We start from the raw sequence: 16,193 nt of genomic DNA on the forward strand, positions 1-16,193 counted from the left end.
GTATTTGCTTGCCAGTTGTGGCGTTTTACTTGCCCCGGGCTTTCGGGCAACCCTTATTGTTGAACCCTGCCCTTATAGCTAGAACACTGTGAACTCTCCCCCTCTTTCGGGCAGCTTATGCATTCCATTATTCGCTGACAATAGAGACTGTTTCAGCTCGGCTTGCGTGGCAAACTACGTGAGTGCTTGTCCACATGTGTTTGTGTGTGTGCGAGCGTGTGTCCAAATGACTTTGCAGCCAGCTGTTCTCACACAAAGGCAGTGTGTTAAAATGCAGCTGGGTCCCAGCACACACTGGGCGGAGTCAGAGCAGAAAGTGCTAAAGAGAGAAATAATATGCATGTGTGTCTGTGTCCTAAATCATGTTTTATGTATACGCAGGAGGTGCCGGAATATGCATGTGTATGCAAACAAGGGCGTGCATGTGAATCAGTTGCTCTGTGTGCACTTTATACTTGCAAGTGCATTCATTTTTTTTTTTGGCTGCTGGCCCTAAGAAGAGCAACAGAGGAGGGAATTTCAAGCTATAAAACAAATTGTTTAGAGCTACGAGAGAGCACAGGGAGCTTAGAGTCTGCCAAGCAGTGATCACTTCGGCAATTTATAGGCACACTAAAGCATGATGGCTCTTACACGGCTGTGCACACTCAGCCTAATACACCGGCTCCGCATTATCATATAGTAGCAGGGTGGGAGCTGGGAGAAGCTGCCGGCAGGCAAACCAAAGTGCAGAATAATTTGAAGGAAATGTATAGGTGATAACAACAGGAAATGTGTGAGCACCTGTGTGCGTATGTGTTAGTATATCCACTGTATGACTGTGTGTGGTCTCTCAGCGTATGACTAACAGGCCTGGAGAGTATAGATTTATGAAACGCTGCGTACAGGTTCCAGAGCAGACTCATAAATAACTGCGGGCTGGGGGAAAATAAAGCTATACATTCAACCTGCAGGGTAGTTTATTATGACTAACAACAGCACAAAAACACAAATAACAGCAGCCCCCCCTCCCCCCTCCTGTTCCTCTTCCATCTCACCTCTGAAAAGGACCAGGGGGAAACAAACTGGGCTGCATTCAAAGGTAATGCTGTGTTCAGATATAATAAACTGGATTGTAAATCCTCTCGGACTTGCAGAGTTGAATCGAAAAAGAAGCACGACAAAAGTATTCTACTCTTTGAGGATCCAAACAGACCATAAAAGGCTAAAAGAAAGCAGTCTGTTTGAATTGTGTGATGTAATCGTATTCTTAAGCAGCTTTGGCATACTTTTGGATGTATGCGAAAATCGCAGGATCACATATCACACGAAAATCCATCTCGTCAGGCTTCAAGTAATGCGTTTGTGTCTGAACAGCAGAAAACCAATCAGCAGTGTCTGTTCATTCAAAACAACAATTGCGGACGTAATAGATATGATAATTAGGGCTGAGTATTGAATTCGATACTTTTTAGGCACCGACCGGATTGCCTCTGAAGTATCGAGTATCGAAAAAAGCCTCGTCATTCAATAGCCAATTTCAATACCTAAGGAGCAAATCTCATCAGTGTCAGTGAGCCAATCAGCATGCAGCATGCCTCTACCAAGAGCTAATAATGCTTGTGATTGGCTGTCTAACGTTACACGACGTAGAGACACGCAGGAAAAACTCTAGGTTACGCACAGAGACGGGGCTCACAGAGTAGGAGCTGAAAAATATATAGAAAGATCTGTGCCGAAATGTTTTGATTTCCTTTTGTTTTATAAAATTGGTTTTGAAAAAAGTATCTCTTAGAAACCGGTATCAGAGTCACGGTGTTGGTATCTGTACCGGTATCGACATTTTTTGAACGATACCCAGCCCTAATGATAATATGGTTCATCCAATCACCTGCCAGGTTTTTTTTTTTTTTTTTTTTTTTAAAGTGCATGATCTTTTACAAACACTTTCCAAAGACAGCTTCTCAGATGGTTCTGTGTTAACAAACCATCTGGCACGTCAGGTTAATGTCTGACAGCTCTAAAGTGACGAAAACTCGATCCGCGGCTTCCGATGAGAAAGGAGGGTTACACTTTTCTTGAAGGTATTGTGGTATCTTTAGTTGCTGATTGCTATGATGCTGTATGGATCCCTAATACCAAAAACTTTAGTCAAAGTTGTTTATCTCCAGATACTACAGTATCTACATAAGAGTGACATGACACTGTCATGAACGTGTCATAAACATTATAAATAAGTCATAAACATTTATGACATAACGCTTCTTTTAGTAAGTGTCATTCGGTTTTTGTCATGACAAGTTATGGTTAGGGTTAGAGTTCATGTGTCATGACTGTGTCATGACAGTGTCATGTGTTCATGACAGTGTCATGTCACTCTTATGTAGATACCTTCAAGTAAAGTGTTACCGAAAGGAGACAGAGTAGGGACAAGAGTTGTGGCCAAGCCGCTTCCTTCCAATCAAACGGTAATGGAGAAACCGTAATGAGAGTAATTGGCAGACTGGACTGTCTGGGCGCTGCAAGAGGCAATTAATGAATTAAGAAACACACACACACACACACACACACACACACACACACACACACACACACACACACACACACAGCAATACTGTAACCTCATCAGTGAACTTTACTGGCACAGGCAGTGTGTGTTGTGCACTGCAGGCCTGGAACACAGCCACGGACTATTATACAAGTTGATACTGTATTATTAACTGATTAGCCAGCTTTTTCCTGTAAGCCAGAAGCCCATACAGAGAAAGAAGATGAGGGTTTAGGGAAGGAACGGGTATGAGGCAGGTCCTTCTAAGCCCCCTGATCAAAGACTGCTGTGATCTCTCTCAATGAGAGCCCTCTGCTAGTACATTCCTAAGAGTGGACATAGAATAAAAAGGGGATTTAATCACATTAAAAGATACACATGAGGCTAAAAGGCACTGATGTGACATTCTAATGTACTCTGTGCTGGAATTTTCCATGTTGTTACAGCGTGTTCTATCTCCAACTCATCAAATTACTGTTTGAGGAGAGGCGTTAAGGCTCTGACACACCAACCCGACCGTCGGCAGAAAAGGCAGTCGGACTGATCAGTCTCCCCGAGTTGGTCAAAAAAGGGCCTCAGAACACACCCAAAGGACGCCGACTTGAGCGTACGTTCTGTGCGTGCGCGAGACGTAATACGTCTCCATAACATCAGGCGACGCTACTCTGTATTGTCGCCCAAAAAATGAAAACCGGCAACTGATTGGACGAACGCGTCACGTGGGTCTGGCTTCTCCCGAATTTAAAAAACAGACCATAATGGGGGCTCGTTCGGAATACGATCTCATATTTTACGAAAATAGTTCACCGAAACGTGTTTCTGAAAACATTTTAAGCGAGAAATAGGCCATGCAGTTGCTGAATCTGTCTTCATTTCAGATCGACAAAGGTCAGTTTAGAAGATTTTCGAGAGGCGTTCGTCACGCTCATCCCGCTAGTCATTTCCGGTAATTGGTCATCATTCGACTGCCCACTGGCTAATTCAACAAGTCAAATCAGCCCAAACGAACGCTGACGGCTCCTCCGACTGACGACAGCACGGAACACACCAGACAGACTCGGGTCACCGACCTCGCCAGACTGTCCGACGGCCGATAATCGGGTTGGTGTGTCAACGCTTTTAGAGTGTGAACAGGAGTTGGCTGTGTTACTTATTGCTTACGCTGACATGGCTGCGAGGTTCTGGGCGAAGTATGTGGAACAACACTTTCTATTCAAATAAAAAAAATGGACTCGTTTGACTGCTCCAAGAACCTCTGTGTGCGTGCCATGTGGGACTGACAGCTCTCCGTATGACAGAGTTACCTCACACCTCGGGTAAACGTGGGAGGAGGAGGTGAATAGGACACGACAGGCTTTGGATTCAATCTCCACCATGTGTCCAGACTGGCCAGCCCAAATGTTTGCAGTCTTGTTCCCATCTTTGCCTGTGACTGGTCAATATTCACATGACTTGTGTATTTTGCTTCAAGTTTTCCCAGTGCAACCTGCAAGCAGGGCTGCAACTATGGATTCTTTTCTTGATTAATCGATTCGTTTTTTGGGCTTAGAATGTCAGAAAATGGTGAAAAATGTCCATCAGTGTTTCCCAAAGCCCAATATGACGTCCTTAAATGTCTTGTTTTGTCCACAACTCAAAGATATTCAGTTGACTGTCACAGAGGAGTGAAGAAACTAGAAAATATTCACATATTCACATTTTCAAAGCACGATATTGCTTTGCAAAAATGACAAATTTATTCGGGGGCATTTTAATCAACAATTCCCATTCTGAAAACAAAGAAAAAAAAAAACAGAATCAACATGAACCTCTGCAGAACAAACACTGCATTTTGACAAAACAGGCTCTTTGGAGTGGGGAAAGTGGGGACAGACAAATGGCAGATGAGGAACAGCTATAGGGACAAAGGGAGGTTTTAGGGGGCAAAAGGTCACAGCGCCACAGTTTCCCGGGGAGAGTAGCATCCCTGCTGGGTCCCGTACCAATAAGCTCCTTTTTATCCTCAGTGGGGTAAGGGGTGGCCAGTTATCTCACTACCACACGCCCATCCTTACACTTGCTGTGCAACACACTGTAGCACATTTTGTAAAGCTCTCATTAGTTGACTTTTGCAAATAAACCCCCAACCCCCTGCTGAGGAACAGTTTCAACAGCCTGACACAATTTCAGCGGCACACACAAAATGCTGGTCTCAGTAATCCGAGGCTTTCCTCCTCGTCTGAATCAGGATGAGGAAATCGGGGCTAATTAGCTCAGCCGGCCTAACTAGCATTTAAGCCTGCCAAATTGTCCTCCCTAGTTGTGTTTTTCCTCTCCTCTCCTTGCTATACTACATACACACATTGGGAGGTGCAGATAAGTGCAAAGCATGTGGGGCTAAGACCATTTTAATGCGGATACATGTGAAAGTGTGTTATTCTTCTCAGTTTTAGCCTTCTGTTTACGTTCCAAAGTGCTCTTTAAACCGGGTCGATTTTAAAAACACTTGGATTGGGCAAAACAGAGCTTTAATAACCTCTTAACTTGCCATGTGATAAAACTTTCAGCAAACAATCTTACACATCCAACGCCTCTGCTAACCATACAGTTTTGTTGTTTGCCAGCTTCTATTAAACGAAGAGACTTGAGAATTTTTTTTTTTTAAGTTTAAACTTTTGATAACATATTATTACTATTTTAAAATTTTGGTTTGATTGGAAAACTCACCATACTTCCTATATCGATTTTTTCCAGCTGGTCGTGCCAATATCTTTTAGACTGGCAGCCTCAATATATTTATACCTTGTAAGTACACAGATGTCCATACTCAATATTTATACTGTGAGTGTCCACTCTACTTGTCTTCTTTCTACAATTCAATTATGCTTATTACAACTCGGGGCCTTATAGAGGTAAAAGCAATCAGACAATGTTGTTTACAGCTTCTATTGTCTTAATCAATACATTAAACACATTTAAATGTAACAATTTTCTCTGTCTCGGTCTCTTGTATTCAGTGTGCTTTCTCTGAGACCCATTTCTAGCCAAGAGCTCTGTCGTTGAAGCTGCTTTCATAACTCTCCATTATTCATCACTGTTGCTACAGTTGCCTTATTTAGACTATATGGCCACATGTGTATACATAATCACATGTGCTGCCCCCCACGTGAGATCCGTCGGAGGGGAGGGGAGGTGAGGCTTTTGTCCGTCATGAGGGTGGACGTGACGGAGAGGCAAAGACATAGACAGAGAGAGACGGAGCAGGGACCCCTAACTACTGTACATATACTGTATACAATAAAGTTGCATATTTAACTGGGCTTACAATAACATGTAGGGAGGCCTAAAGCCATTATGCATTGTGCATAGAATACTAAGCTATTAAAACAATAACCTATCATCAATGTGTTTTTTTTTCCACAGATAGGCTCATTTATATTTGCTGATAATATGTTGGATTCATGATAAGACATTTTTTGTTTTTGGAAGAAAAAGAAATTAAAAATAATTTGGTGGCCCCATCCTGCAGTATATCTGAGGACCCCCCTAAGGGTCCCGGACCCACTGTTGACGATCTCTGCTCTATGGTAAAGCTGTGTGCATGTGTGTATCTGTGCATGTGTGTCCTTTGAATCACTATCGACCAGCGAGAGAATGCAGTTCATTATAATATTCATGAAGCTGCAGGACTTCTGAGCGGAGTTAAAGCAAAGCCGGATATGACTGAGCTGACCCTGGACCCTCTGCCCTTAGGGTAACAGGACCAAAAAAGGGACAGATGAGGCACGACTGGAGGGTGTGTCTGTGTGCATGTGAGTTGGGGGATTCATGCGCTCATGCGCTGATGAGAGCCACTTAAAGGACAAATCCGCCGCAAAATGAACCTAGGGGTTAATAAGACATGTGTACCGAGTCGACCGTTCTCTGGGATTTGTTTTTATGCTAATCGAATGTGACCAGTTTTATCGCAAACCGCTAATTAGCTTATAACGCTAGTCGTCGGGGCACGGGTAAAGTAAAAAGAAATTGCTATTTCTATACCACTAACATGGCTCAAAACCAATCGAACGACCAACGCCGTGCAACGTGCATTCAGTTCAGCTCACGTTGCACGGCGTTTGTCCTTCGACTGGTCGTGACTGTTTTCCCAAGATGGCGCCCGCCTGTATACGTGAAAGGTATTGTTTTTCTAATCTTTCTTTTTAATAAACTGTCTGTACACTTACAAAGTTCTCAATGCTACCGTGGAAGTGTGGTGCTATTTTGAGCCTTGTTAGTGGTATAGAAATAGCGATTTCTTTTTAATTTACCCGTGCCTGTGACCACTAGCGTTATAAGCTAATTAGCGGTTTGCGATAATACTGGTCACAGTCGATTAGCATGAAAACAAATTCCAGAGAACAGTCGACTCGGTACACGTGTCTTATTAACCCCTAGGTTCATTTTGCGCCGGATTTGTCCTTTAATTCGAAATTAGTATGCCATTAAAGCAGCCAGCTTCCCAAATGTGAACCATCTCATCCCAAATTTAGCATCAATTACAGAGGTTCTAAGATATGGAATTCTTTCCCTCTCAGCCTACAGAAAATTTCTTTCCTTCTTTCGTTTAAATAATCTGTGAAAAAATATTTTACTGTATCAATAGCCTAACATGAGTCTTGATTTTTTTATGGTTACTTTTCGTTTTCTTTCTTTACACTTTTTTATCTCCTCATTTGATTGTTGCTTTCTTCTGTCCCTTTTTCATGGACTTGATGTTTTTTTATTTTTTTTATTCATGTTATGTATTGTTAAATAATGTTAGGGAACCCAACATGTCAAGCTCCCTGAGGGTTTTCAAGGTTTCCTTTTTTATTTAATGTCTCTTAAATGTATCATTGTTGTTGTCGTTGTTTTAACGTGCTAAATTAATGAAATCAAATTCCTTCCCTCGCTTGGTCACAAACAAAATGTAAGGTCTCCTGATAAAAATAAAGATCTTGCATCATCTAAAAAAAATGTCAGACAGCACACTTTTCTTTGTGAAGGGCAGCTTTTATAGCTGCGGTATGCCATTCATTAATGGCTGCCATGAATTAAGACTTGAGGAATATTTCTATCACGGGATAATAAAAGTAGTGTTTGTTTCAATGCCTTGATTAATGACATATTCATGTCATGGGGAACCCATGTAAGGTGAGATCCACCCACAGTTCCTGAATCTGTCACTTTGGTTCCACACGTCTGGCACTTTACAGCGCTTACAGCCTGCTCTGGTTACTAATGGTTCACATTAACCCTTGGAGTCTGTGTGTGTGTGTGTGTGTGTGTGTGTGTGTGTTGTGCATATATATATATATATATATATATATATATATATATATATATATATATATATATATATATATATATAAATAAAAGTGTGTACAAGCATGTGTTCAGTAAGTGACAGTGAGAAAATGAGTTGGGGAAAGTGAGGAGGCATGGGCAACTGAGATTGCGAAGCGAAAAGAACAAGAGAGGGAGTATAATTAATTGCAGAAAGTGTGTGTGTGTGTGTGTGTGTGTGTGTGTGCATAGTTCTTATCTCTGCCCTCCAGAACAACTTGCACAGATTGGGGATCCACATTTACATACACGACACACACACAAAAACTATCGTAAAACACACTCATTTACTCCTCCACTTATCTACACACCGGTACTGCACAAACAGACACAAGTTCAACATATTTATCCGGCGACAACAGAACAATGCACAGCTTCTATCTGCTGACATGTAAATGTACAGTACCATAAGCAGGCTCACATGAACAGAGCTAGTCTGGGTCTCACACTACAATTCAAAGTGAACCCCATTTGTCTTTCCTGCTTCTGTCTGTGCCGTGAGGGAATAGTACAAAGCATTCATCCACACAGGACAGATAAACCGTGCACACACTTAGGCCATTTACACAGTCGATATTGAATCATGTTTCAATCAAGGTGAAAATGATAAATTGGACCAATAATAGCCTTTCATTAAATACTTATTGGACATTCGTTTGAGCAGTCTGGAACTAAAAGTGATGGCAGTTCCTCCATAAACACAGCAGTGTGTAAAAGCTTTTTCTTTGTACCGTAGGTTTCATTAATCATTTAAAATGATTTTCATGTGGGCCTGGGTTCGAATGAAGAGAGGTTCCTGTCCTAGACTGTCCTGACTAGACTGTCCCATCTAGGTTTAGAGTCCGTTTCAAACAGTCAAACAGCTTTTCAGCTCAAAGTAGGGCAAAAGAGTACATAATATTATTGTCTTTGAAAATTCTAATTTAAAAGATGATAAGTATGCTTTAGAAATATTGGCTGTTGGTCTAAATATATCAGAACTGGCCCATGTCGGTCAAGTTTTCCCAGTGTGGAACAAATGCAGGACGGAGGCCTGATAGTCAGTGACTGCTCAGTGTGGTGGTATTTATGGAGACTCTACTTCAGTCAATCAGTCAACACACACACACACACACACACACACACACACACACACACAAAAACACAGGTAGATATGTTTCATATTTCAAGAATGGACTGTGCATCACACCCTTTTCACACATTCTCTTGCTAAGCAAATCCATAAGCTATTTTGTGTCCTCTGCATGTAACGTGCTTCACACACAATCCTCTCTGTCTGCAACATCTAACCCCAACCATCCTACAGTGAGGTATCATGTGAGCACCATGATGTGTGCAAGGAATGGTGAGTGTGTGTGTGTGTGTGTGTGTGTGTGTGTGTGTGTGTTTGTGTGTGTGTTTGTGTGTATGTGGAAGGTAAAGCTGTGTCTTTAATATTATTATTATCGATTTTGTACGGCCATGCCAGCATTTCATCAGAGGGCCATGGGAGCAGGATAGGTTTCCTAGATTGGTTATCCATTATGTGAGATTTCCACAGATCTAGTAAGTGTCTGTCTGTGTGTGTCTGTCTGTGTGTGTGTGTGTGTGTGTGTGTGTGTACACATTTTGTGACTCTGCTCATATCAGCAACACGAGAGCAATTCTGCTGAACAAACATAACCTAATCACAGATTGGCAGTGCGGATGCAGAGTAAAATGAAGGGAAACTTGCACACGTACACACAACAGGTAGCAGGTATTAAGACAGCCTGTCGAACAGCGCAGTATGAATGACTGACAGCACAGCATCTACTTCCTCGGATAGACATGACAGATAGACGTAGAGCGGGCTGATTGTGATCCGCTGCCAGCAGCTCTGCATTAGCTGCCTGTCTGATTATCTGTCTGTGGCACTGAGCGCTCTCCTCCATGACCATCAATCCCTTCCCAATCTCCCTCTGCATCGTCAGGTCATCACTCCTCTTTAATTGTCTGTCTGTCTGTTTATCTGCCTGTCCTCTGTTTGTCCATCACTCCTTTCCTCATCCACTGAATCAGCATCATGAGGCCACACCAATCTGCTGCTGCCTAAATATACACACTGTCCCATGAAAGATTACACCGACTGTCTATAGCCACGACCTTACATGTTTACATGACCCGTATTAAATTCGGAATATTGTCATATTCTGAATAATAGCAGAATATTAGTGTGTATGTTAACATACTTGATATATCCTGCTGCATCAACCCCATCAGTCCTCTCTCCCCACTATATCTAAAAGGAGAAAGAAAAATAGGACAGAACATTACTGAGAGAGCTCTGCCGCGGCATGTCGGGGCGGGTTCAGAGCTGGCTTTGTTTAGAGTATATAGGAGTCATGGAGCTGAATACCGAAAGCAGGAGTGGAGGACCAAAGCTGGCCCTCGCAGCTCGCACTCTGTGAGATAGTAAGAAACCCCCAGAGACAGGAAGATTGTCTTTGAATAAGTGTGAGGTAAAAGATCTATAATTGGGTGGGCGGTGAGGCAATATAGTGGCGGAGCAAGGTGTAAGTGGCTCATTTTTCACACTAGTCCTAAAACAACTGGCTCAAGGGGCACACACACACACACACACACACACACACACACACACACACACAAAACAAAGTCCAACTCACCCCCTACTCCTCCTCCTCCACAGCTACTGTCATGCTGTACAGTCCATAGAGTAATGGGTTCCAGTTCCCCCTGTGTTTCTTAGGCTGAGGAAGTCCTAGCCATCTCAGGCTACATCTACTAGTATGTTTTCATTTTTAAGTGGCATTTTGAGACAAAAAAAAATAGCTCCAATAGCAAAACTAATCTCTGTCCATATTAACATGTCTGACAACGCATATCACTTGATCATTCGCACACACTGGGCATCTAGGGCGTTTCTTTTATAGGTCTCAGCGATCGGCCCCTATTTTAAACAATAAAGAAAGTAAGACGTCCTTTTTCATATACATACTTTAGAACTATTCTTTCTTCAACTTAATTATTTCCTGGATACTGTATCACCATAGCCCCTTAATATATGTAGATATTCAAGAAAACATTTGTTTGGCGTAGGGCCCCCAGGCCCCCTGCTTTGTGTGTCCCCCCCCCCACTTCTCAAACCAAAGTTACACCCTTGCTGGACATGTGCGTGCCGGTCCAAACAGGTAGCAGATTGTCTGACATTACTTTGCGGTTGATAATCTTGGATGTATAATTTGAAAATCCAGAAAATACTTGGAGAAAGAACAACAATGGCAAAAACACCAAGACAAAGGATTTATTAGCTTGGACCAACGACGAGGTGGAACTGTTACTGAAAGGTATGTAAGCCTACCTAACCGATAAGATTGACTGACGTCCAGACTACAAAGCAATCCTGGAGTTTTCAAACCAAAACAGGGGCAGCAGTGTTTCCAAATGTCTCCGTTTTAGGGGCTCGGAAACACCGGAGTATTGTGGACGTGAGGCGTAAACGTAGCAAAAGATATTCGTTTTTTAAACTAAAATGTAGTAGTGTAGATGTAGCCTCAGTCCCAGCAGCTGCCTCCTGGGAGAAAGCAATGGACAATATAAGCAGAGAAAACAGAATGACCTCTACTGCAGACACACAGCAGCATGGAGCAGGGGCAGAGAGGGGAAACGCACGTGACTGCAGAGGTGAGTGAAGGCTGTGTAGGGAAGAGAAGGAGAGACAGATACAAGCGGAGGACACACTCGAGATAACTGTCCAGATAGATAGGAAGAGAAAATGGAGAGAGACAGAAAGCTGGACAGACAGAAAGTGTGGACAGACACTTGTCTGCAGAAAGCTTCTCTGCAGTAAGTGGTTATTGATTGTTAGACACAGGCCGAAGGATTCCATGGAAAAGGAACTGACACGGGATGCTGACTTTTCTCCCCCCGTTGTATAATTGCAAACGCAGTAAAAGGCACAGGCGGAAATGCATTTTACAAAAAAACAAGACCAGTTTACGATTATTTTTATAGTAGATTAATCTGTCGGTTATTTTCTCAATTTTAGGCCTTTATTATATAGGCAAGCTGAAGATGTGAAAGTGAAGAGAGAGGGGGAACGACATGCAGCAAAGGGCCACAGGTCGGAGTTGAACATGCAGCCGCTGCGACAAAGACTGAGCCTTTGTACATCGGGCGCACACGCTCTACCAGGTGAGCTACCCAGGCGCCCCAGACGTCCCCAAATGTCTTGTTTTGTCCACAACTTAAAGATATTCAGTTTACTGTCACAGAGGAGTGGAGACACTAGAAAAAGATTCACATTTAGGAAGCTGGAATCAGAGAAGTTTTACTTATTTTTCCATAAAAAAATGAGTCAAACCAATTGGAGCAGATTCATTTAGTAGTTGACAACTCAACGATTAATCTTTGCAGCTCTAAGCTGCAGTGTGCCATGAATACAGCGAAACCATTGCACAAAGAAGCATCAGGAAGATGCTGTGTAGTCACACTGAGGAGGAGCTCTGGCACGCCGCTGACCTTTTCACTACTAATAATCAGAGATGGCTGTGGTTGTAACAGTAGTAGGGACAAAATGCACACACACACACACACACACACACACACACACACACACACACACACACGCACACACACACGCGCACACGTGCAGGCTGTATTGCAGGAATGGAAAGATCACATCTGTCTTGCTTGCTCAATCTCTAACTGATGTGGATGCAGGTGACCTTTTAAATCAACATGAGACTAAACTCTCGCTCGCTCTCCCTCTCTCACATCAGGAAGCAGCCCGCCATTAAGCAAAGTGAAGGCAATCAACAGACAGAGATGCAGCCAGTCTGCTTGATCTGTGCGTGGATAGAGTTTCAGTGGTGATAGAAAACTTGATTATAGGAAGTGGTCAGAGCTACCAGTCTGTCGGGTAAATCTGCTCAAACCAAAAAAGCAAACTGACTGCCTGTCACTCACACTCTCTCACACACACACACACCCTTTTCTGTGGTTCGCCGTGTTTAAGTGGAAAGCATGGCAATCTTGAAATAGAAATATGAATGCATAATATGCATGTCTCTGCTATATGGACTGGCATCCTCTGAGCCAAACAGCTTTATGTGAAAACCCTGGAATTTTATTAGTTTATTGCTGTGGGAAAAAAAGGCAATAAAAAGCATAATATTCTCACATGTAAAGCTATTTTCTGCTCCAGTGTTCAATTTGAGTGTGGCTGTTTTTGTGCCGCCAATTCAAGGCGTTTAGGAAAGATTTATTCACAAGAGAGGGGAAAGGGTGATGACTGGGAGATGTAAGTCATTATTGCAGTAATATTGCACAGTTGTCACATTGTTCCAACTCTGACAGGCTGGGTGATATGACACAGTGCATTCAGGCAACATGAAATTGAGGGTTACTATCCCCCTATTAACCACTCACCCTCAGGCACAGCAGAGAAAGAGCTGGCTTATAGAGTGATTTAAGGTGACAAAGGAAGAAAATCAATAGCGGCTATTATTACTGAATTGGGTCATTATGCCCAAAGGAACTGTAACTAGGCTAATGTAACAACACCTGCCCCCTGATGTAACAAGGCACACCTAGCACTCAAATAGTGTAACCAGACTCCCTTTAAAAATCGTGCATTTTAAAACAATTGTCATTTTTACAAGAAGTCATTGACTTGTAGAACATGGTATTAAAGGTTTCACAGATCATTGGGTACCACTCTTCAATTCGGCAAACATAGTATACACCAATCAATCAATTTTCTTCGGTAAATTTATATTCTATAACTGGTTCATCTAATATCCCTTCAGTCTTCGTCCACACTGGAAAAAAACATGGTGGGCAGCAGCTTGCAGTGTGAACCAATTCTAAAAGTTGGAATTGCTTTAATAGAATCGGCTGCTTGAATTAGTAGTGGCGCCGAATTCATCAAAATACTTAATTTATTCACAGAGCGGGATTAGGTCCAATCCGGAATGCAGACTTGGGAGATAAACAAGACAACTTTTAAAATGTCGGGGTTTTCAATAGTGGCGTCGAGTCTCTCCAAGCAATGAACAAGAAATGATCAGAGCACACTGAGACAATCAATAGTAGATCCAATGACATCTCCAAGGATCATAAGTAGCCTGAGTGATCCGACGGTCACGAATTAACCCGTAAGTGTGACGTGTAGGCTATTACAGCTGACTGTCATTTTGTTTCTTCCATTTCATCTAAAGCTTAAAGTCCTCTAAATCTTTTCGGAAACAAAACAACATCCTTACCCTCCGATTCTTTGAGTTGTTCATCCTATCCAAAGAGGAGCACTCCGCTTCACAACTCTCCAAAAACTGGCAGCACGAGCTCTTTTTACGCAACACCGAGGTCCGTTAAACGTTCCACACACACACACACACACACACACACACACACACACGCGCGCACACCCCGTGGAATACCTTAACTCAGATTTTCCCTTTGAGTCACCTCCATTTAAAAAGGCAAAAAATTACAATATCCGCTGAAAATCCGAGAGTAGCTGCCGTTTATTAGCCGCAGAACAGAAGTTGTTACGGATCCGCGCAGAAATCACAAACCCCACTCTTGGCCATTTGGGAACGATAGCGGTCATGTGTTTCAGCCTCTCTCTGTGCTGTCCTCATTATCACCATGATGGTCGTCGTCGTCTCAATATACAGCTCCAGATCTCCAGTCCGGGTTGGCGCGCGCGCACACGCGCGCACACACACACACACACACACACACACACACACACACACACACACACACACACACACACACACACACCCAAGGGAGGATAAAGACTGACCGAGTGATGGACCAACCGAGAGCCCTGAGGAGGCGTGTGTGTGTGTGTGTGTATGTGTGTGTGTGTGTGTGTTCTTGTTTAACTATGTTCGTGGGGTCCAAAACCCGGGAATACAGTATACTTGTGGGGTCCCGACAGCTTTGTGGGGCCAAAATGCTGGACCCCACAAGTTTAAAGGGCTGTTTGAGGGTTAAGACTTGGTTGTAGGATTAGGGATAGAATTGGGTTAGGGTAAGGGTTAAGATTAGGCATTTAGTTGTGATGGTTAAGGTTAGGGTAAGGGGCTAGGGAATGCATTATGTCAATGACGGGTCCCCACAAAGATAGTGAGATGCACTGTGTGTGTGTGTGTGTGTGTGTGTGTGTGTGTTCCTAATCTGTGTGTATAGCTGCGCGCAAGCAGAGGGGAGCGAACTGTCATTTACAGCAGTGGCTCTCAAGGCTGTGTCCAGGCGTCATCCCACTGTCATTCACCATACAGTAAATGAGATTACGTAGCCTACTGGAAAAAAAACTAATTTTGTAGTCAGTCCACAGACATTTTTCACTGTCCCATGGGGTTCCAGGGTCCCTCTGAGATCTCACAAAAATGGCAGATCTGGCACGATCTAAAGCTACTTAGGAGAAACTGACATGACATAAGGAGGATTTGGCAGCCCTGAGTTTGGCCATAGTTTGAAGTGGTTTGCATGTGTGTCAGTAAAATCCACTGTGGTCGCTCTGTTCCTACACCGCCCACAACTTTTTAAAGTTATGACGACTCAAGGCACTGGGCAATATTCTGTTTGCAAAACATCCCTCTTTTCCCACGCGTACATTTAGAGGACTGTACACTATTAACTCAGTAACACATTTTAAGTCTCGATTGGCACAGGGATACTTTATGCTATGAAGATGAAATAATTCTACTTGGAATTGGACAGTGAGTTAGTCTGCATATGAAAACATGTTTCAATATCAAAACATCACAGTGTGCGCAAAAAATATTGGCCCGCAGCCTACAGTTGGTACAATAATATGTAATTCTACTGACAGGAAAACAAAAATTGCCATCCGTCTCCCTCTGCCCTTTCCTCTTTCTGTGCCCGCCTCTGTGTATTGCCTGGCCCATACGTGTGCACTGGGAAGTTGCTGTGCAGTGGATTGCATCGCCTTGTCGGCCGGTGATGTATGAGAGTGATTTGTGGGAAGGTGGAAACGGAAAAAAACAGATGAGTCCGGCTAGAATTAAGAGTGGGGAATAAACCGGCATTAGGGTGAGTCTGCTGACTGAAAGTTTGGCTCCCGGAAATCCGCACTTGCAAACTAGCAATTGGAGTGTTCAGGACATTTGTTTGGCAAACATAAAATAGAACATTGTGAAACCATAGCGTACCTCTGCAGGAAATAACTGTAAAGCATCAAACTGCTTTAGTATTTTGACATTTTCTTAAATATCAGCAGAGCAAAATGGATACAATCTCAGCAATGGAAGACAAAAAAACACTTGTTTTGTTGTGGGCTGTTTTTTGGATTGAGAAGTGGAATGAG

At 43.0% G+C, this 16,193-nt stretch overlaps 1 protein-coding gene across 8 annotated transcripts in view; it reads right to left on the minus strand.

The window, feature by feature from the left end:
* Window positions 1-16,193, minus strand: part of rtkn (rhotekin) — an 88,310-nt gene that overhangs the window by 28,805 nt on the left and 43,312 nt on the right. Inside the window, exons 1-2 of one of the 8 annotated variants that reach the window (XM_035996744.1) lie at window positions 14,283-14,581; window positions 14,119-14,242 (exon numbers count right to left, since the gene is read on the minus strand). The exons of 5 other annotated variants lie outside the window; for them this stretch is intronic. In XM_035996744.1, coding sequence (XP_035852637.1) covers window positions 14,119-14,142 — 24 coding nt within the window. In that variant the 5' untranslated portion in view covers window positions 14,143-14,242; window positions 14,283-14,581. Of the gene's footprint in view, window positions 1-3,900; window positions 3,912-14,118; window positions 14,245-14,274; window positions 14,582-16,193 lie in introns of those variants that run through there. 2 more of the 8 variants (XM_035996740.1, XM_031305188.1) reach the window with 2 other exon arrangements.

Source organism: Sander lucioperca, chromosome 2 (assembly GCF_008315115.2).
Source record: "Sander lucioperca isolate FBNREF2018 chromosome 2, SLUC_FBN_1.2, whole genome shotgun sequence".
NCBI classification, from domain to species: domain Eukaryota; kingdom Metazoa; phylum Chordata; class Actinopteri; order Perciformes; family Percidae; genus Sander; species Sander lucioperca.